Source organism: Strix aluco, chromosome Z (assembly GCF_031877795.1).
Source record: "Strix aluco isolate bStrAlu1 chromosome Z, bStrAlu1.hap1, whole genome shotgun sequence".
In the NCBI taxonomy this organism is placed as follows: Eukaryota; Metazoa; Chordata; class Aves; order Strigiformes; family Strigidae; genus Strix; species Strix aluco.
In genome coordinates this window covers 525,366-547,051 of record NC_133971.1, presented here as the reverse complement: position 1 = coordinate 547,051, position 21,686 = coordinate 525,366, and the positions used below count along the sequence as shown (strand labels likewise).

At 51.5% G+C, this 21,686-nt stretch overlaps 1 protein-coding gene across 2 annotated transcripts in view; it reads right to left on the bottom strand.

Moving 5' to 3' along the window:
* PAX5 (paired box 5) overlaps positions 1 to 21,686 on the bottom strand; it is a 136,711-nt gene that overhangs the window by 7,791 nt on the left and 107,234 nt on the right. For both annotated transcript variants that reach the window (XM_074813023.1, XM_074813022.1), the window contains one exon: positions 6,046 to 6,132. In XM_074813023.1, coding sequence (XP_074669124.1) covers positions 6,046 to 6,132 — 87 coding nt within the window. The remainder of the gene's footprint in view (positions 1 to 6,045; positions 6,133 to 21,686) is intronic.

The following is a 21,686-nucleotide window of genomic DNA, read 5'->3' as shown; positions in this document are numbered from 1 at the left end:
GGAAGCCCACGGACATTTACCGTTAACCATTGACTCAAGATGGTGGCATAACTGCAACTTCCCCTTCTTCCCAAACTGTCCTCGGTAAGTGGCCTGGAGTGTTCTCCAGGGCAGGTGATATAAGTTGTGCTGCCTGAGAGGACACCCTGAGGAGACAGCCCCACCAACTGAAACACCTCCTGAAAGGATGGGCTCTTCCCCACTACCTCCCTGTCATGGATCCACCAGGATCTATCCACACGCAAGCCCGCCTGTTTCTTCTAGGCTGCTGGTGTCCTGAGCACCACGTCAGGAATCAGCTCAGGCTTCATTGGCAGCTCATTTCCAAGGGAGCACAACCCAACGCGTCTGAAAAACAAGAGCTCAGCCAACATCTGCTATTGCATGGTACCAGCAATGCGCTCCTCAGTGCAGAAAGAAGAAACTTTTCTCATAATCAGAGTCCTACCAAAGCAGGTGACACTCTGCTGTTGCAACCCCGATGGGTCAGAAATGATGGGGTTTGGCTACGGGAATGTGGCATCTGCATCAGACAGCTCTGAGCCATCACGGGAGCTTGTACAGGGCTGGGATCTGCATTGTCCTCAGCACCATCCTCAGCGCCCCAGACCTCTCAACTTAAATATCACGCAAATCCCCCACAAAGGGCTGGGTTTAAAGGAGGTAAATCAAGCTTTGGGACTGTGGTCCCACTTGTCTAGAAGGGCAGTCTTACCATACACAAGAATAATTCAAGACAGTCCCTGAAATCACCTGCCAGGCTAAGAATTTGCAAAGTTGTTTGAGAACTTATAGGCAGGAGTCCATCTCACCTCAGTTTATTAATGAAAAGGTAAGTATTTTAAGCCATAATAATGGAAGCAAAGCAGATCCCTTCAAGGGTCATCATCCCATCTACACTTGCACAGTGCAGAGCTGGCAGCCTTCTGTTATCTGCTAAGGGCACCACAACTGCGATCCCAGGCTGGATGGAGACTCCTCCTCCAGACAACTGACATCAGGTTGACAAGCCCCAGCCTTAGGAACCGTATTTTAAGGACAATACTGGAAAGCTTCACATGGACAGTGAACACCGATCTCACGGGTAGCCTAAAATAAACTGCTGTGTATTGTGTATCCCAGCCAAACTCAAGCCATTAAAAACGTGGAAGCCTTCCTTGGCCAAATGAGGCAGTCTTGAATGAGCAAAGGCAAAGTGAACAGCTCACCAGCCTTTGAGATGTGCATGCCCCTGTCTAGCTGGGATTTTGGGGATGTTCTCTGTAGCCGGTGAACTGGGGGCTGCGCTCTCAGGGGTGCCCAGTTTGTCAGTCTGTGTCCCCTCATGGCCACTCCTGCTGCCCAGGAGCCCTTGGGGACCATCTCCCATGGTGGGACAGGCAGCACCTCGGGGTGGAACAGCTCGCAGGCCCGTGAAGAGCTGGGTGGAACTGCTCCAGTGTCCTCACCCACCACAGCACCAGGGAGGTCAATGGGGAGCAGGGGCTGGTGGTGCTCAGCTCCCCGTCATGACCGTCAGCGGAGATCCAGGTGCCTGCCAGCACCAGCACTGGCTGTGGCAGCTCAGCTCAGGCAGAGGTGTGGGAAATCCAGGGAAGTGATCCAGTGGCACCAAACAATTTCATCCTGACCCATGTGGGTCCCACCGCAGCTGGATGCAGTGCTTCCCAAGCTTTTGGGGTAAAGGGGCTCTTTTTGGGGTCAGGGCCTCCACTTTCCCCCTCCCTCCTCCTCCGCTGTTCTGACTCAGTGCAGCTACCAAAGCCCAATATTTCTCTTATGCTTTCCAAAGGCTTTACACTTCTCTCAAGTTTGATTTTTCCAGTTTGCCTTGCAGCAGTGAAATCAAAAAAGCTTGTATTTAAAGTGAAAAATGAAAACATCACATCACAAAGCATTCACTCTTCCTCCCTGTCACCATGCCCCCATCCAGAACACACTTGTCTGTCCTTCCGCAATTTTTCCTTTCTAATTCATACTACCATCAATTTATTTCTTGACACAGTCATTTCTGGTGCCTATTTGTTCTCTAATCTTTTCACAGAAACCCACAGAAGAATTGAATCTAATCCTAATTGACTGGCTCCAAGCCCTGCCCTCGCACGATGCCATCAAACCCTCGCAGCCAGCGTGCAGGGACCACGTGTCAAACGAAACCCACCGCGAGCAGCACCAAGACAAACGCGGTGAGCAAAAATGGTAAAGAAGTTACCGCAACAAGCCAGCACGAAATTGAATCGTTTTTCTTCATTAGACCGTGTTGCCGCTATCCGCTCTTAGCGTGCGCGCGTGCCCCGAGCGCACATGTGCTCACTTCCCGTGCGCTTGTGTGCGCTTCCACGTGCAGCCCTGCACTGCACCGCTTGCAGGTCATTCACAGCACAGTGGAGAGAAAAAAAGAAAAAAAAAAAAAGAGGAAAAAGATGCCCCTTTCTGCACCTCCTCTTCTGGCTTTGGGATAGGGACACCAGCTACAGCCACCGAGCCAGAGGCCACGTGAGCGGCCAGGTTTTGCGTCCTCTTCCCAGCAAATCCCTCTGAAAATTCAGGGTCTGTCCTCACCCTGGCCATGGTCAGGGTGGAACTGAGCCACCCCATGCAGCAAAGAGACACCACTGTTATCTCTCTGTTCCTATTCTATTTACCCCCCCCCAAAAAAATCACTTTTCAACCCAAGTATCCTTTCTTCCTGCCACTTGCAAATCACAGCATCTCTCCTTTTAGCTCCTCTTTCACAGGTCTCAGCCTGGTGTGATTGCTGCAGTGCAATTCTTCCTTGCCAGCACAGGGAATTAATTGAACATAGGCGCTGTTAAGTGCTTACAGTATTACACTTTCATCTTGGTGAAGGGAGCGGGACTTAGTAAAACAAACTGTGTCAGTCCATGTACCAGTCCTGATTAATTTTGTCAAGGTTTCTGCTTTGAGGCTGATACTGCCAGAGCTTGCTCTCAGGAGAGAATTACTAAACACACTCACGTATACTCCTGAGAAGAGTGGAAGCATCTTGGATATAGTCTAAATTAACCTCCTCTCCACTGCAGGTGCTCAGGCTCGTCACATGGAGCCTTCTGGGTGTGCGAGGAGACTGGGAGGAGGATTTTAAGGCTCTGCCACAGATTCCTACTTGCCCTGAATTACCAGTGGGGTTAGCAGGCCCCTAGGCAGAAGGGAGTGTGGGATCAGGCTTCCAGGGACAAAGGCAGAGCTGTGGATAAGCAGGATCCCCACAGGGCATAAGAGATGTGTCTGACCCGCAGCCTACAGCTGAACACGGAGACATGCCGCGCGGGTCCTACAGCTGTACCTGGACCTTGCACTGTCCCTTGGAGCAGCAGCTCGCTGCCCTTGACCTCCAGCACTGTGTGCATGGGCAAGCAGTGTTGGGCACAGGCAACCCGTAGCTGGGTCACGGACCTTCGCCGTGCCCTGGGTGGTATGATGTTGACTTCTAATGCCTTTCCAAACCGACCACCATTTTGCTTTTGGTGCTTTTCTGACAGAGAGGCTTGAAATGAAAGGGAATCCCGAGGTTCAGCTCATGAGAGCTCACTGCCCAGCTCTGACATGGTGCCCACAGAGCACTTGAGCAGCGCAGGGGGGAACGGGCTGCACCAGCTCCCAGCCAGCTCGGCAATTCCTGCAGCAAGGACAGGAACAGAGCAGAACGGGTATTTTAAAACTACCAATGGTCAGACAAGGGGGTTTCCCCCTCCAGGAAACGCCAGCACTCCCAGGTTTGTGACCAGGCTGAGCTGGAATGGCAAGTACATCCTTAGGACTTGCTGCAGAACAACATTTCCCATTTCTTTTTCTTTTTGATGCATCAAAACTGCCAGTCTCATAACTCCAAATCAGCGTGTCACTGCACACTCAAAGCAATATAATGTTACCTGTGCAGTGACTGAGTCTGTGTTTACTGAAACGTAAGATTTTGAAAATATCGAAACACAGTATTTCATAGAGGATAAAAACAAGGAAGCAAGATTACACATTTTAACAGCTCCCACCAGCAAAACCCGCCAGCGTTGTTGTCATTATACCGTGAAACATTTCAATTTCAATACAGCTGCAGTTTCTGGAGGAAAGTGGTAGCATCCAAATCTTTTTGCCCTTGCCTCATTTAAACACATGTTCACAGCATGCTGCTGAGTAAATACTGCTGCACAAATCCTCGCCAGCCTGAGACAGGAGCCTTGCTATGGGCAGCACACCATCCCTTCAGCTCTGCTCAAGCGGCGTGCCTCCCACATGGCTGAAGATGAGGCGGAATTTGCCCCCAAAACGTGTCATCCATAAAGGGAAAAAGAAAAGAGGAAGAACATGGAAAAAAGGGAATGGCACAAGTAAGAGGTGTTCTGGCAGCAAGTGGGTGGCTCCTGACCAGCCTCTGGTTTAAAGTCTCCTCCTGACGCAGACCTGCCCGTCTGCCCCGGCTTCAGGGCACCACGGGGACGTGCCCTGCCCTGCACCAGGCCCAAGCACTCAGAGCTCACACAAGCCCGTCATCTCCACCAAAGAGCCAAGCTGGGTGTGGGCACAACCTGCTGTTGACAGGGTTGAAGGGCCACTGCCCATCCCTGCGGGGCAAGCACGGAGCTTCGGGATGGCTCCGGTGCACGTGTCGTGTGGTGCACCCACGGCGGGGAGCACGGTGTGTGGCCCAGGAGCCTTGCTGAAAGCCCTGTCTCCACCTGGAAGGGCAGGATTGGGGCCGGGCTTTCATTTATTTGTAACATCATGCTAGTTTCTTGACCAGTTTGCAAGCAAAATTTAAAAAGCCACCCAAAACCTGGCTTCCCAGGCCTGCCCATGCAGCGGAGCTTTGCTGAAGCGGCTCTCCTGCTTCCAAAGGAGTTGCAAAATTGGAAAGGAAGAAAGCGTGGCACGTGCTCTTACCGCTGGCTAAAGCCTCTTCCCCACATGGCCAAGCCAAAATCCCGCAGGCGCTGCTGGCTGTGGCCATGGAAACTGCGGGTTTAAGCACAGGGACTCCCCTGGCTTTGTGCAGCTATGCCCATCCATATTAGCTGGAGATCTGTCCGTTGATTTATGATGGAAGCGCTAACAAACCCTTAAATGTGGCACGGCAAATAGCAGCATTATACCAGCACCATGGCATGAGAGGCAGAGGCTGTCTATTGCTCCCCAAGGATTTGTTTAAGGACAAGAACCATGATGAATACAGCCTGGGTGGCTCAATTACATAGGGACTCAATTACTTAAAACAAAGAAACTGGATGAAAAAAGTATGACAAAAATTCAGAATTATTTCGCTGCTGGAGGTCACATATAACAGCCCTGTCATCCATAAATCTGGAAATCTCTAAGGCATGCTACTCCTGTGTTGAGAGATGACAATTAATTGGTATTTTACTTACCTCATCCATGCAAATTATGCAGGGAAAAATTCTAATTACTGCATGCTACATGTATATAAGGTCAAAGTGGGCCAGCTTTTGACAGTGGTGTAAAATGGATTATGTTTATCCTTCACATGAGGGCCATGATCCTGCAGGAACCACAGGGCTCCCACCCCCCCACTGCTTGCAGGGACCATGCCAGCATCGGTGAGGCTGCGCGGGCACTGCGGTCCCTTGCAAGGAGGGATGGATCATGCAAACACACAACTGGGGAGCAAACGGAACACAGGGTTGGGGAGAAATGCAAAGTGCTTGAACGAGCAAGAAACAACAGCCTGGGGAGCAGCGGGACTCTCATTCGGCCATACATAACTCAGCAACCCAAGTTTTGTCTGAACAGGACTCCTCAAAAAATGGGGTTTTTGCCTTCTGACAACACCCCATGTCCCTGGAAGGATTTTATGGGGCAGAAATGGGAAGAGAAGAGGTTTGGGTGGGGGCTTCTTGCTGACGAAGGGAACCAAGAGCATCTGCGTAACCTGATGGAGACCTGCAGTCCTGCACGGGGACCAAGCACGGGAACTCAGGACTGTACCAGGACCCGCATCCTGCCCCGATCGCTGTCGGGTTGCAAACGAGGCACAGCTTGCACCGAGCCCCCAAGGCGGTGATGGCAACTTACCGAGGAGTCCAGGGTTGGGAAACCTCCAGGAGTCGTTGTACGTTGAGTATTGTGGGTGGCTGTATGGGCTCCCAGAAAACTCGCTCCCTAAGTTAAAGAGAAAAAGACAACACAAAAGATCATTTGTTTTGAGACCACAGTTACCGTTGTGGGTGGAAGGAGGTGTTCAGTGGGTGCTGTGCTCCAGTGATGGCCTTAGTAAAAGCACTGCTGGCCGCTTTCTTTGAGGAAGGGCAATACAGGTGGGTGAGTTATTACATAAATGGGTGCAGCCTTCTTTTATACATCCTTTTGTGCTGCAGCCCAGGCCTGCTGAGCTGGAGGAATTTTCTCAGGCAGCCCACGCTGCAGGACAAGACAGCAAGGAGGGATGGAGAGGAGTCTGGGATGCATCAACTAAGCCAGCCCTTGCCTCTATGGCCTTACACCACTCACAGCAAGAAACACAATGTGAGGACAGGGATGCTCAGACAGGCTCTCTGCTGGCCGGAGAAGATGAACCAGCTGATCTTCTAGATACTGCGTACCCTTCCAGGCTCTCCAGGAGAGCATGGCCTTGGTCCCAGGCATCCATCTATCACTGCGACCCAAGGAGAGGGATGCTTGCATCAGTTTCAGATGGCTTTGAAACCCTCCAGACAAAGGCACAAAAATGGCTCAAATAGTTATTGCTATTTATCTCCTCGCCAGCTCCCGCTCTCCCCATCTGTTTGTTCTCTTCACATGTCACCTCCTGTTTCATACTTCAGCTGTGAGCTCTTCAGGACAGAGCCTTGCACCATGGGGCTCTGACCCTGGGCAGGGCACCCGGATCCACCACCATGCAAATACCAACAATGCTGCCGATTATGAGGAAATCTTCCACAAATGACAGTTTCCCACTTTCCTCCTCTCTTTCTTCCTCCTCTCCTTCTCCCTCTCCTGTACACAAATATATTCATGGACAACACAGCATGGCAGGAGAAAAAGTAGGATTCCCATGGCAAGAGGAGAGGGCTGCCAGGCTGCAGCAGCAAACACTCGCCGTGACCTTCACCCATTCTGGTCCTCAGTGCTGGTGTAGCCCCCGACCCATCCCCAGGGCTGCCTTTCCCCGAGCCGAGCAGCAAACCCCTGATGCCACGTCTCCAGCTCCACCTGCAAAGGTATTTTCTGCCAATATAGAAGTAACACAGGTTGGTCATTTCTATAATATAGGTTACTTCTAAAATATAGGGTCAGGACCGGGGTAGCTTGGTCTCCACATGATGCTGCTTCAGTGAAAATGAGCTGCCCCTCAGCCTGCACCAAAGGATGCTGGTAAATGTGCCGACAGCAAGAGCCACCTAGCACTGCTCTGCTCCATGGGGTCTCCATTAACACCCCCTCCCTGCTCCCCACCGTCCTTCAGACCCACAGGCCTGCACCCCCCAGCCTTGACCCGCTCTCTGCCCCACTGGCAGGGAGATGAGAGGAGCCCCGATGCCAGCAGCCGCGAGTGCCTGCACGCTCAGCATGCCTTGCTGTGTTAACCATGTTTCTTCACAACCTCAGAGCAGGTTTTCCTCACTGCCTCTAAGGATTAGCATCAATTCACCATGAGCCATGGGAAATGGAGCTGTTTCCAAACCTTTCTTCCTAGCAAAGTACATCGTATCTACATCCCCTCTCTGCTCCTTGTCCTTATGGACGATAGATGACTTCAGTACCCGAAGGTTACCTCCATCACACCTCTCACTCTCAAAGAGTGAGGCATGATGAAGATGGACAAGCCAGAAGAGACATCAGGAACCACCCGAGGTGCCACGGGGACTGGCAATGGTGTCCCCATTGCCTTCCGCCATCCAGGGAGCAAGCTGCCTCGTGCAGGACACAGCGGCTCCTCCCTGGGCCCTTCTGTCTCTTCACCCAAGGCCAATGCTCAGCCAGAGCCCTCCCTGCTCCCAAAGCCCCTCAGCTTCCAGCGCATCTCGGACCCAGCTCTGCCCTACCGGTGTTTTCCCAAAGCACATGGGCAGCTGTACTGGGCCTGGCTGGGATGGAGTTAATTTTCCCCACGGCAGCCCTCGGAGTGCTGCGCGGTGTGCTGGCAGCTAGAAAGGTGCTGATAACCCAGCAGTGTTTTGGCTGCTGCTGGGCAGCGCTGGCGCAGCACCAAGGCTCTCTCCAACATCCCCCCCGCACACACTAGTGGGCTGGGGGGGGCGGGGGGCAAGATCTTGGGATGGGACACAACCAGGAACCGACTCAGGCTGACCAAAGGGGTATTCCAGACTGTATGGCACCTGCTCAGCAACAAAAGCTGGGGGAAAGGAGGAGGAGGGGGGCATTTGTTATTTATATTTGTGTTCCAGACCAACTGCTGCTCATCCTGAAGCCCTGCTGCCCAGGAAGTGGCCGGACATCGCCTGCTGATGGGAAGTAGAGAATAAAATCTTCTCTTTCCCTTTGCTTTTGCATGTGACCCTTGGTTTTGCTTTATTAAACCATCCTTATCTCAACCCATGAGTCATCTGTTATCTTTTCTCTCCCCTGTCCAGCTGTGGAGCAGAGTGATAGAGCAGCTTTGGTGGGACCTGGCATCCAGTCAGGGTCAACCCACCACAGCAGCAAACTGGCTGGTAACTTCATGGGTGAGTGACACGATCCCTTCCAGTCCCCGAAGGCTCATGGCCAGGTCCCAGCGTGCGCTGCACACAAATCCCTTTGTCCCATGGGGGCCTCTTCTCGCTCACCACCTTCCCCAGCGGTTTCATTTCTTCCTTTCCACAGGGCAGTGAGAAACACAGAGGCTGAGCCCCGTTTTAGCTGCACAAAACACGATACTGCACACGAGAGCCGACGGGAGCAGGTCTCACTGCCACATTCTCCCCTGGACCTGCACCGTGCACAGGTGGAGGGACAGGGTGGACAGGACAGCAGGACAGACCCCGATCCCCACTGCAGGCTCTTTGCACAGGGTGTGCAGAGGAGCCTGCCCGCCTCCTCCACACGCCAGCACCACCCCAGGCTTCCAACGAAGCCCACAGCGAGAACTGCGCCCCAAGGGAGGCCACGCATACCCACCCAAGGACAGGACAACCCCTCATTTTCAGCTGTCCCACCGCTCTCCCTCCTTCCCTCCCTCCCCATCACGCCCACTGCTCCTCTCCCCCATCCTCTCGAAGCTGCATGGACCTGGTCCGTCCCGCGCCGATGCTGTGCACACTGCTGAGCGGGCGGCAGCACTTTCTAAACGCTCGTCAGCGCTGCGGCAGGGCTGCGGGTGGGAATGGGCTGACATTTCATTGTTTCATCCTCTCCTGCCTTGCTCTCCTCCCCCACCATCCCCACTGCCCTCCTCCCCGCACTCACACACAGACACACATCGTGGACCCTCTCTGGGGGATGCTCCGGTGCCTGTCAGGCTGAGGCTTCCAATTCTCTGTTTTTTATGCCTCAGTGGTCAGGGTGTCAAGCTCCTGCAGTACAGACCAGCCAGGAGCTCGAGGAGTCACTGAGCACCATCAGCTCGGTGACAGTATTGCTTGCTTCTTAACATACTCTGCATATCCATCAGCCTTGCAGGGGAAAAAAAAAAAAATAAAGAGAGAGAGAGAGAACAGGGGCAGGAAGGAAAATGAGAAAAAAAGAAATATGGGAGAGGGGAGGGGAAACGGAGAAGTGGGGGAGAAAGTCTCAAGCCCTGCTGCTACCATCGCAGCACTTGGGCAGACAAATGGTACAGCCATAAGTGAAACTAAGCTAGATGAATGAACGCTGCATGAATGCCTCGTGATTTCCACCAGATATTCCGAGGTCCATCAGCTGCACTTCTTGACAGCACTGCTCCGCGGCCAGCCCTCGCCCCCTTCAAAAACACAACGAATCAGCTACCGGAGGACGCGCACACGTGCAGCGTGTTGCACACACGTGCACGGTGTCTGCCCGCACCACGAGGAAGGGGTGGCAATCGGACCCGCTCATGCAAAATGGTAAGCCCCCTCCTTAGTAATTCCCATATCGCTGAGACACAACGATGCCAAACCAAGGGCTTCTGCCCACCTCTCGCTGCAGACCTGACTCCGTGCTGCCACGATGCTTTACGTGGCTGAAGCCCAAAAAGGATCAGACCCTTCTGTCACCCCGGAGGCAGAGGTGCAGTAGGGGAGGGAAGAACAATTCCCAGGAACGCTGCTGCTACAAGGCAGCGACAAGCCCTGGGAGATGCTCTCCACCCTGAGAGGGTGGGAGCCCCACGGGATGAGCCCCGTGGTGGACAGACCCTTTGCTGCAGGCAAAACGGCGTCATCCGTTCCGCAGCGTTTTCTCCAGGGATTATCAACTCTTGTTTACCAGTCTGTTTGGTTTCAAGGTAAGTTCCTGCATGTTTCCTTCGTGATGCGCAGCAAAACTGAAAAGCGTGAGCTTAAAAATCTTGAGAACCAAGAGATGAAGGAAGAGGTCTCACGTGTCTTTCCAACCACCATGGCTTTAGAGAACTGGCCCTGGAGGGGATGGGGGAGGATGCTGGCACCTCTGTGCTGGACTTGGGGCAGGAGGTTGTGGGAAACCTTCCCCCCCCTGCTGAAAGGCAGAAGGATGGGGCAGATGCTCAAAGCAGGACCAGCTTTGACATGGGCCATGTCAGGCCAAGGTGTGGCCATCTCCCAGGATGGAGAAAGCCTGACCACTGCCACCACACTACCACTGTTCACCACGCAGAGCACCTGGCTGCGGTCCCAGGAGGCAGCACAGCAGTAACGAATGTGTCCTTTAGCCTTGTCTTCTTAAGACGCTGTGGCACTTAATACCAGCAGAAACCAGCAGCCCAGTCCACACAGAACATGCTTGTTACCCAGCTGCTGGTACCTTCAGACTGAAATGCGAAATTTGAACAAATACTCAACAAAGCAGTTTCATATGTCACTTCCAAGTTCAACACATTGCTCTGGTCCCCAGAGTCTCAGAAGACCCTGTGACTCAGAAGTTCCAGTTTCAGTACAGCTCAACCAGAGCCAACTACATGAAGGCAGACACGTGTTTGGACACTTTTCACTGCGTTTTCTCAGATACCATGTTTTTGCACATGCGTTTGGGATGGGAAGAAGCCATCAGGACCACGGGGGTGAACGGATGTATCCGAATGACGGCTGCAGGTAATACAATGTGCAGGCAATACAACGTGCAGGTGATACAACGTGCCTTCCTCCCAGCGACCACCACACGACAGCTCTCCCAACGGGGAGAGCAGCCACAACCCTGCAGCTGTGCCATCCCTCCTGCCAGACTCATCCCAGCTGCTGGTTTTCTCCACCAGTCCCCATTAGCCCAGCTGTTTTGCTGTCCAAGCTCTGGGTGTAGGACAGTGTCTTATTCAGTCCTTCCATTTGGCAGAAAATTAAACCAAACCTGGAGAAATGGTGTTTAATAAATGCAACTGCATAAGGGACAAGAACAGAAGGTCGTGGGACAAAAATCAGAGCCTGGCCAGCAACAGCAACACCTTGCTTGTTCCTCATTTGGGTCCTGGGTAAGTTTAAAAACCATTTGCTGTACTTGTCCCTAAGTTGGGGTCCTGCTCTCGCCCTCCAGCCTGACCTCCCGCCAGGGGCTGCAGGTGCATCTATCTTGCCCCTGTGGCAGAGGGCCTTACTGCAACTTCTAAAAAATTAACATTCTCATGGCTTTTATTTGTTTTCTATCGTTTTCTTCCGTGGAAGTAATCACATGGATCATAAATTCCTTCAGCGAATTCCAATAACAATCATTACCCTGGTAGCTAAGATATGCTTGACTGCATGGGCAGCAGGGCTAAACACGGCACCGAGACACCCAGACGGACCCAAGCACCTGCGTATCACCGGCCAGCATCGCGAAATAGCGGCTGTTCGAACGCAGCCTCGAAATCCATGACACGGCAGTCACACGTGCAACAGGGCCAGGGGTCACCTGCGCTGGAGGGGACCGAAACCAAAGGACGGCAGGAGAAGTCGCTTCTCACCGCTCGTCAACACTGCCCAAGAGATCACTTCAGCGTGACCTGGGCAGCATCCCCCGCAGAGTCAGAGTGAGAAACAGCTGTGGGAGACCTCAGAGAAGAAGGAAAGTAGTCTGGCTTCTCTGCAGAGAAACAACGGCTTAATTTCCCCTCAATATATGCCTCTCCACACCAAGCCGTTGTAGTGGCTCAGGGCGAGAGAGACAGAGGTCTGCGGCCCTGCCTGGAAAGCTGCAGCCTCTGTGACTCACAAAACTCGCTCCCTTAGAAGTTTTCTCTGTGTACAGGGGAGCCGGGAAACACCTTTCAGTTGAAACTTCCTTTCACACAACAAAGTAGTTTCACATCACTAACATATTTTTGCAAATTTGTGACAATCTTGACTAAATCCTTCAGTTAAAAAGAGCCCTGGATTTTAATTTTTTTAAAAAAATCAGATGTTTTCCAAACAAATCTTTTCTTTTTCTTTTAAATTCAGAGAGGTGGTAAGTTTTCAAATTGAGTTCAGTGATGCTAAAAAAAAAATTTTCAAAAATCTGAACTGGAAAACAAACTGTATCTTTTAAGCAACATCCAAAGTAATTTGTACTGTTGGGGTTTTTTTTGATTGAACCTTGGACTTTCTTCCAATTTTAACATTTACTAGCAAACAACAGATCAGTGTTTTATATTGCTCTAATCTATAAATATCAACTGCATTTAACCTGCGGGACTAGAAATCCAGGGTACACCATGGATTGATTGCCAGGTCTTCTCCTGGTCCCCTGCCTTTTTTTTTCCCACAGAAGTCCCACTGGAGGAAGGACATTGATAATTCTGCCTTCTGCTCCACGGACCGAGCACCCTGGGCTGTTAATCTGCCTGCTCTGGACCATGCAGTCCACGCACTACAAAAAACAGGAGCATGAAAAGGGGAAAAATTACCAAAGTACAGCGCTACTGAAACAAAATGTGTATTTCAGAAACAATGTTCCCCCTGGGAAGAAGCCGAGTAGGAAAATACACCATATATAGCAAAAGCCCACCATGTTCTACCCAATTTATCTCAGTGAAAATAGCCAGGGTGATAACCAGCTAAAAACCCCAGGACAAGCATGCAGGATTCATAGGCCAGTCTTTGCAGAGCAGGCTTGGGAAATCTCAAGATTGGAATATTGGAAACCACGCCAGGGCGAATTCCAGGTCCAACACGTGAGGGCGATGGCTGCCGCAGAGAGATCCCTCTGGAAGGGATTGTCATCCTGGGCCGGGGGGGCCACACACCCGTTTCGGATGTTGATGTCACCCTCCTGCCCGCCAGCTGTGGTTCCCACCTGGCCTGCAGCGGCTGGAAGGAGTTTGACTGAAAAAGAAACGTTTTCCCTGATGGGACTGCAAAAAACCTCTTCAATGAGCAGTTTTGAAAAAAGGAATTGCTTTTCAAAACACCCGAGATGCTCTGCAACAAAATGGAAAGCTGCTCCCAGCCCTGTGGATGCTCATTGAATCCAGCAATTTATCTATTCCCACAGGAAAGAAGTGAATAAAGCATTAATAAATGGAACATTTAATTTAATAAATAAATAATTTATTCATTTCCGTTAATAATTGACAATTTAGAGAAATGCGTTCTCTACAGTTAGTATCCCCCCCCCTTTTTTTTCTTGAGGATGGAATCAAAAGTGATAGATTTCAGCAGAAGAACAGCCCTCACAAATGATTTTCAAGTAAAACTTTCCTTACGCAGAACAAAATCTTCACTTCTTGATTTTAAATGAAAAAAAACCTGACAAATGGCAAGTTCTTAGAGCACTAAGCCCTCTACCTGTGTTGTTTAAACACAATACGATAAAACTATGTCAAAAATTTCATCCAGCTGAAGCCAAGACAGAGCCCCCAGAGCGGCCACATTCTGCAAGAGTCCAGCCGACCACGAGTACACAGGCGCTCGCAGGATCCCAGGTAGTGCTATTAATGCCATCCAATTAATTAGACAGCGTCTGTACCGCTCGTTGAAAGAAATGTGGTGGTAACTGCTAATTACCACGGCCGGCAGTGTAAGCAGCTCTCGGCTGAGCACCTGCAACACCCTCCTCGAACAAACCTGAACAAACAGTGAAATACTTCTTGTTTGTTAAAGCTCCCTTCTCTCCTAAAAGTGGGAGGAACAACCTCCTGGCCGGGACCCCAAAACGCTTCCTACACCCTTCATGTTCAGTCCCCTACAGATACGGTCACAGCAACCCTCCTGCACAGCTGAAGTGATGCTGGGGGCAAAACCCATCTTGGAGCAGGGGCTGGGGGTCTGCTCCGTTGGCTGTCGGGGTACCGCACACGCATCCGCGGGGAGCTGCCACCACCAGCGGCCTCAGGCAGCGTCTTCCCAGGATGTTAGGGACCGCGCCGTCGGCAGCAGGTTCCTCCCAGGAGCACCAACGGTGCCCGTGCAGAAATACAGCCCGGACAGATGGACGGACGCACGGACTCCGACAGGGATCTCCAAGGTGCACGCACAGGTACGTGCACACGCTTTACATGCGTAGGGAAAAACAGGCTTGTAAATCCAGGGGTAAACCTATCGTAAGAATCCAGCGGATCAATAGATCGGTTATTATCCCCTATGACCCCTTCCACCCGCACCCTTACACTCCACGGGCACATCCCACTTATGTCTGTAACACCCTGTAGTCATTGATTAACCCTTTGATGAATGCTCTAGGTGCAACCATCACCTGAACTTTCACACATGTGATTTCAAAATTAAATTAGCCCCTGCACTGGCTAATTTTTCCTGCACGTCAGCCAAGCTGAAGTCTGTTGCAGTTGCCGCTGGAAGGCACTTGGTCACAGTCAGACAATGTCCCTCCAAAGTTCCCAGTCCCATCAAGACTGCCAATTAACTTCTAATGAAGGTTGTAAATAATTTTATGATCATACAGATTGGACAGTATTTCCCCCTTATTTTATCTTTATATTAACTAGCACCTGCTCAAAGATGTACAATTTTATTTTTAATGGTTCTGAGTAGGTTGTCATATTTTAAGAAAACAGTAACATGCAGATTTTTGTAACACTACCTCATTTCCAAGAAGCTACAAGGCACAGAAATCCCATCAATGACTAATGAGTTGTGGGTTAAGGTGGACGTACCTTGCTGTGAAGTCACTGTACTATTCTCGACCCGTGCTGCCTGCCATAAAATTTTAATGCTGCTTCTGACATATTTATGAAATACCTCACCTAGTCTTTGCAGGATGACAAAAAGATTTACATCTGCAATTACTGCAAGCACATAGGTTTTAGCTATGCACTTTAAACTTTTGTACACAAAGGTATTTAACTTTAATACAACAAAGGTAGGTGGTGCCACAGAGCAACCATATTGGAACTGCATTAGGAGAGATTTATCTCCCCGTACCAGGAGGACAACTGCCCAACTCATCTGCATAGAAGATGGCACTGCAATTAATGACGGTGAGGAATCTGCCCCTTCCCTCTCCCCCCCGCAGAGTCGTCCGCCCTCTCTACCAGCCGCCGGCGCCCAGTCAGACCCCGCAGTGAGAAGCTGCATCGCCGGCGATGCCCAGCGCAGAGACCCACGCCAGAGCCTCGGCACCGCTTCATCTTCTCCACTCCAAACTGACCGACCAGGCAGAGCAGGCAGGAGGGAAAGCAAAACTTCTGTCTCGCAGAAAATACCAAGCTTTGCAATACGGTTTCATCCCAGATTGGTGTAAAATGTACCACGGAGCATCTTGTGGAATGAAATCCTCCAAACTGTGTAATGGAAATGTGGTTGGTTCAGATGAAAATATTCCACTCCACGCTTCATCCTAACTTTAGCCTTTTTTATAATTTCAGCCTTCATAATGATAATGTAATGTGTAGTTACTTCCAGGAATTACACAAGTAATTTAGCTAGTAGCAGCAGTAGATATAATGTTACGAGCCGTAATAACATAACTATGGTGTGGAAACTGTGAAGTCTGGAAATTAAGCATTTTGGTAGCTTGATAAAGCTGCTGACATGGAAGCAGTCTTCAATTATCTGCAAACACAGGTGTGAACGGGGCCAGGAAAGCATCTGCACGGCTGAGGGAGCATCCTCCTGCACCGGCGTCTCCTCAGGCATCCTGGTGTCCCCGTCCTTGGTCACCATGTCCGACCATGCCGGGACCAGCCGTGGCTCTGCTGGGACCAGGCCAGCGGCTCCGGCTATGCCGGGTGACAGCCAGGTCCTGCCCCTCGATGGACAGAAAAGTGTCTTGTCCTCGTGTAAACCCCCTGCTCCCGGCTGAGCCACTCAAAACCTCAGCGTCTCGGCCCTTCTGCCTGCAAGATCAGGTTTTCAGCTGGACTCCAGGCTTCAGCCACCCCTGGACCCGGGCTTTAGCACATCAGCAGGGTCTGCCTTCCCCCTCCGGTTCTTTCTGTCATCGCGGGGAGCTTGTGCGAGCTCTGAAATACAGAGGCACGGCCCCAGCAGAGATGTCAGCTTTTCTTTCTGACACCAAACACAATGCAAATGAATGCCTGAGTGACAGAAGACAGATAATTTCTCACTTGATTTTCACAGCACTGCTTTGGTTTTACACCACATCCACGTTACAGTCATCCTTTTAATGCAGAGAAAAAACATGTCAGCCCATCTCAGGTCAATCTCCGGGAGCGCGGCGGCTCAGCCCTCCAGCAGGACAGACACTCTGCTGGCAAACATTCTGCAGCCAAAGCCATTTCCAAGTAATGTCTGCAGCTGCTCAGCCTGGCCTGATCCAGCTGAATCAGCCCAAAATTGTGCCAAGGAAGAGAGCACGTGGTGGGGGAGGGATGACGGACGGGGCGTCTCCTCCCATGCGTAGCGGGCTGATGCTCGAGGACACATCCCGGCTGGGGGACACCCACAGCTCCCCACGCATCCCAACAGCCCAGGGCACACCTCCCCGGGACCAGGTTCCTTGCCGAGGGCTGGCATTATGCTTCCTGACTTCAGTAAACGTGCAGGATTCAAGACTAGGCAGCCTGGGCTGAGGCAGCTCCTTCGTGGTAGGAGGAAGAGAAGATGGGGCAGCAGCATCAGCCTGTGCCCAGCGCCTCCCACTGACACTTCAAGCAGCCCTTCTCCCGCCCAGGCACTGCTTATCCCCCCGTGGAGTCCACGCACACCTTCTCCATGTGAGTAAAACATCTGTGTACGCTTGGAAGTTATTTATTCTGTGACAACGTGTCTGTGTGACAAAGCAACCTTTGCTGCTGCTAGAGACTGAGAGGATTTAGTGTATCTGCTGCTAAACGGATACTGAGTCAGGACCAGAGAGCTGCCATTAGTCTTTTTATGCAGGAATTAAGGGGGTTACATCTAAACTTCCCAGCTTACTCCACAGCTAGCGCAGATCCTGATTCCAAATCTACTGCAGCCATAGCTGACTGATGATTTATTTGCAATCAAAGTGCCCCAGCACCGTATTTGCTGCTAGAAATGAGCAAATGCATCTTTCTTTCTGAAGACTTCTCACCTCCCCACCCCGGCTGTCCCTCTTCTCCTGGCACAGGCAGCCCGCCCGTGAGCAGGAACTGCAGCAGACACGACCTCGGGCTCTTCCCCCCTGCACCTTACACCTGCCAGACACGGCGCACACACAAGTTTTCCAACAAAAACTCAGCTTCCTACAGTTTGGCAGCTTCTGCTTTAAAATGTGTTTTTCAGAGGAAAGTTCTGCCGTGGAAATGGGGCAGACCTTGGAGCGCCTTCCTTCATTTTTACGAAGGCATGTAATTTTTCTTAGAAGTTTTAACTTAATTTGGTTTTCTTTCTGTTACCATGTTTTGTTTCTTTTGCACTGATTATATTACATCGTATTGTACTGCACTGCAATCTATTGTAATGTTGTGGCATTTTCGCTTCTTTTGATGAAGTCTCAGTGTGTCCAGAAACTCCTGGAAAGAGAATACTTAGTTCTCAAAACAATTACTTTCAGTCTGAGCCCTAGACATCAGTTCTGAATGTTGGAGTTTACCGCAGGGCAGACGTTCTACGTCCAAACAGTCCTAACTGGAAGCAAACTCCCTCCAGCAATCATCACACAGAATCAAGCGTACAGGCTCAGAAAACAAGTCCAGTGAATGATAATAAGGCTGAATTCATAAATAACGCTCTGCAGGAGAATGGCTGCAAACCCAAAATCTATGCACGGCTCACCCTGCACAGCAAAGGGGGGGTGACAGGGGTGCCTGGGTGTGGGACCTGGCCTCCAGTGTTCCCCTGGCCACACGAACTCTGGAAGCAGGAGACATCCAGTTCATCACAGGACAACTTAGGAAGTGCTTCCTCACGCCACAAAGCCAGGCAGATACGGAACTGCTCAGGCTGTTGCCCAGAGCCAGACAAATCTTTCAGTGTAAGCAGAAAACCAGGCTTGGGGTGACGCAGGAGAAGCCGCCCTTCCACGAGGCGCTCAGCGTGAGCGGCAGATGGGCAACCCAGGGTCTAACACCCGGGGGAAAAGAAACCACGTCCTCCCCAGCACCCCCGGAACCACAAAGCGCCCACCAGTTGGGCTGCGGAGCTCGGATGTGATGGAAAGGCTGCTGCCTTTCGGTGGGGGCGATCCCATGCGCTCCCCGCGGGGCAGCAGGAATACAACGGCCACGTCACACTCCCGCTCACGGACACGGTGGGCCCGGAAGGGCTTCCCACCCTGCTGGCTTTGGGGATCTCACCACTTGGTTGTATGAAACAGTTTGTCAGGAAATAGCCATCACGGATGCCGGGGACACCACCACGCTCAAAGCTCCGGCAGCTTGTTGTTCGCAACCACAATGCTTTTGTAATCCCCAACTTTTTTAAACTCTGGGTGCTGACATGACAGAAGGAGACACCAGCACAAAACCGCTGAATGCTCAGAAATTGTAAAGCATTTTGTGTGCTCTGACATGGCTTGTTGCTCTGGTCAGAGAAACCTTATCACGAGCAAAGGGGTTGAGTTCAGCCCTGCAAGGACAAGCCAGTCCAGGTCAGCCCCAGGCACATGTTCCCACCTCGGAGGCAATGCCTGCGCGTGGCTCAGGACACCCGGCACCTTAACTGGATTTTTGGTGCTCTGCTTCACCAACCCACAGCTTCCCAAAATCAGAACTAATTTAGACCTCATGGCTTTCTAATTACAGTTAGCTCTCACTGCGTTTCCACCCACGGACAGCTGTCAGTAATGACAAAAATGGAGCAAACGGAGGGGGAACCATGGAGGGCAGAGCAGCGTGCCTCCCCCCTGGCACGCCATGTCCCGGCTGGACACTGAGTTCTCACCAACGGCACGTCAGGGGTGCATTGGTGTCATTGCTGGTTTCCAGAGTCGGGCAGACAACAATCCATTGGGAAACCCTTTGTAAAGCTGTTCCTGCCTTCCCAGAGCAGGTGGAGGATGGCGCTGCATCCCCCACACAGAGGGGATGCCCTTGGTGCCCAGAGGAGACCCTGGGAGCTGCCTCAATGGGGGCAAATGGACCCTGCGTAGGGCGAGCTCTGGCAACCAGCCCCACAACGGGCAGCTCCCGCTGCCAGGTCCTACAGGGCTAACGCAACTAACGAGCAGAGGGCAAGCTTTTAACACGAAACAGCTACTCGCAGCTCATCTTTGAATTTCTGTCTCTGGGTATTTTGGGGTAGAGGGTCGTATTTCTTGTATCCGACAGCACAAGGGGGCTCAAAACAACTGGCTTGCCGGGGGCAGAAAAATGTTGAGTAACATAAAAAAAAAAACCCCAAACAGCAACAAAAGGCTCTTTTAAATTCTTGCTGTTGCTTTTATAATCACTGGTGTTACTTAAAGGTGGGCAGCCATCAGGCTCGTAACACTGAATGAACTATCAGCAGGGAACAGCCCCCGTTTTCAGCTGCGGCCAGTGTCTCCTCATGGGCACCTTGGCATGTGCTGGGTGGAAAGAGAAGCCGGGAGGGTCCCGTGGTTCCCCACAGGGACACGGGACAGAGCCCTGTCCCATCAGCTGGGCATCTCCAGCCCTCTCCCCCGCCATCCACAGGCAGCATCCCTCGGATGCCGACCGCTTCTTGGCATCCTCCACAGTGATGCTCCGCAAGCTCCATAACCACGGCCACGCCAGGAGCCTCCAGAAGAAACAACCGCAGACCCCAGTTTCCACCCCTCAGCACTAAAAACGTCCAACCACGACACTTTTTGGCCGCAAATAGCAGCTTAACTTGAAAATCAGTGTCTGAACAGCGCGCTCCCCTATTCCATGGGCGGCATCGCTCGGCTGCCAGAGCCCCAAACCCCCGGCACCATCCCGGGGTAGGGAGGGGGATAGTTTTGGCATTGAGGTCTGGTTGGAAACTGTCTCCCCTCCCCGCTGCAGCCCCCCGGCATCGCTGCATGCCGCTGCCGGCTGACGCGACTGATTGATTTGACTGAAGGTAGCCAAACTGTCACTCAGGAGGTGCCCCCTTGGTACCTCTTCTGGCTGGATCTACTTGAGGGTGGGCTTGCCTGAGCCGTTCCTGTCAGGGATTTCAAAGGGAACAAGCGGCTGAATGCGGATCTGACAGCTCGGCCGAATTAGAGCTATTTGCATGCTAATTTCCACCGTGCTTAACTCACTGGCAGACCTAGAGCGAGAAGCAGCCTCTGCGTGTTTGGAACAATGCTTGACTGATCTAGCTGCGTTAACGAGCAAATTATGGTAATTTTGTTATTACAAATGCATAGAAATTTCCAAAGAGTGGAGCAATACAATATGTTTTCTCTCCTCCTCCTCACTCCCAAATACAGACCCTTTTGTTTATACACACTTCGCCTTGCTTACTTATGTTTAGATATGCACAGTGTCTCACCTTGATGGGAGGAGGCAGAAATGACGGCCGGAGCGGAGAGGAGGGAGCCCGCAGAGCAGACGGGACCGGCTTCACTGCGCGTGGGACGCTGGGGACCGCATCCTCAGCTGGTGTAAAGCAGCAGAGAGCCTTGGCGATTGGGGTCAGGGCTAATTGACCCCAGCTGAGGGTCAGGTCTGCGAGAGGAAGGTGGGTTTGGGAACAGCAGATCCAGAGGCTGCTGGCTTCCCAACACTTCACCTTCTTGCCCTCTCTGGCATAATTTCTAAATCAATTTAATGAAATAACATCTGACAACATCATATTGAAAACAATATAAATTTTATCTATATTCTGTGCAAGCGCAGTAATTACATTCCTGAGAGATGAACACCGAAACGTTTCTCCAGGCTTCCAAGGTGCTGGCAGACCCTCATTCAAAATGTACATGAGCAGTGGATAAACACAAACCATTTACCTAACTGCTTTGTTATTAATTAAGGGAATCATTTGCCAGTTGATTTGCAATCTGGTATTGCCCCAAGATATTTGCGAAGGCACATCACTTGCTCCATCATATGTGATGAAACTTCTCTGGGATTTGTCTTCTGAAATTACAGAAGGGTGGGGAGACACCTTTGTGTAGCATCCCCAGACTTGCAAAACAACAGTAAATTCACTTAACCAGAGAACACCAAATGTCAATACTCCTGTCCTTTGGCAGTGGGTCTTCTGGCTGTGGAAGCCAGGGGTGCTTTGCGTGCGTGGGTGGGGGGTGAAGGTGTTTTTGGGGCATGCTGGGTGACGGCTGGGTTTGAGCTACATGACCTGCAAAAAGCGGCAATACTGGCACAAAAAAAAGTAAAACTGCCCATAATC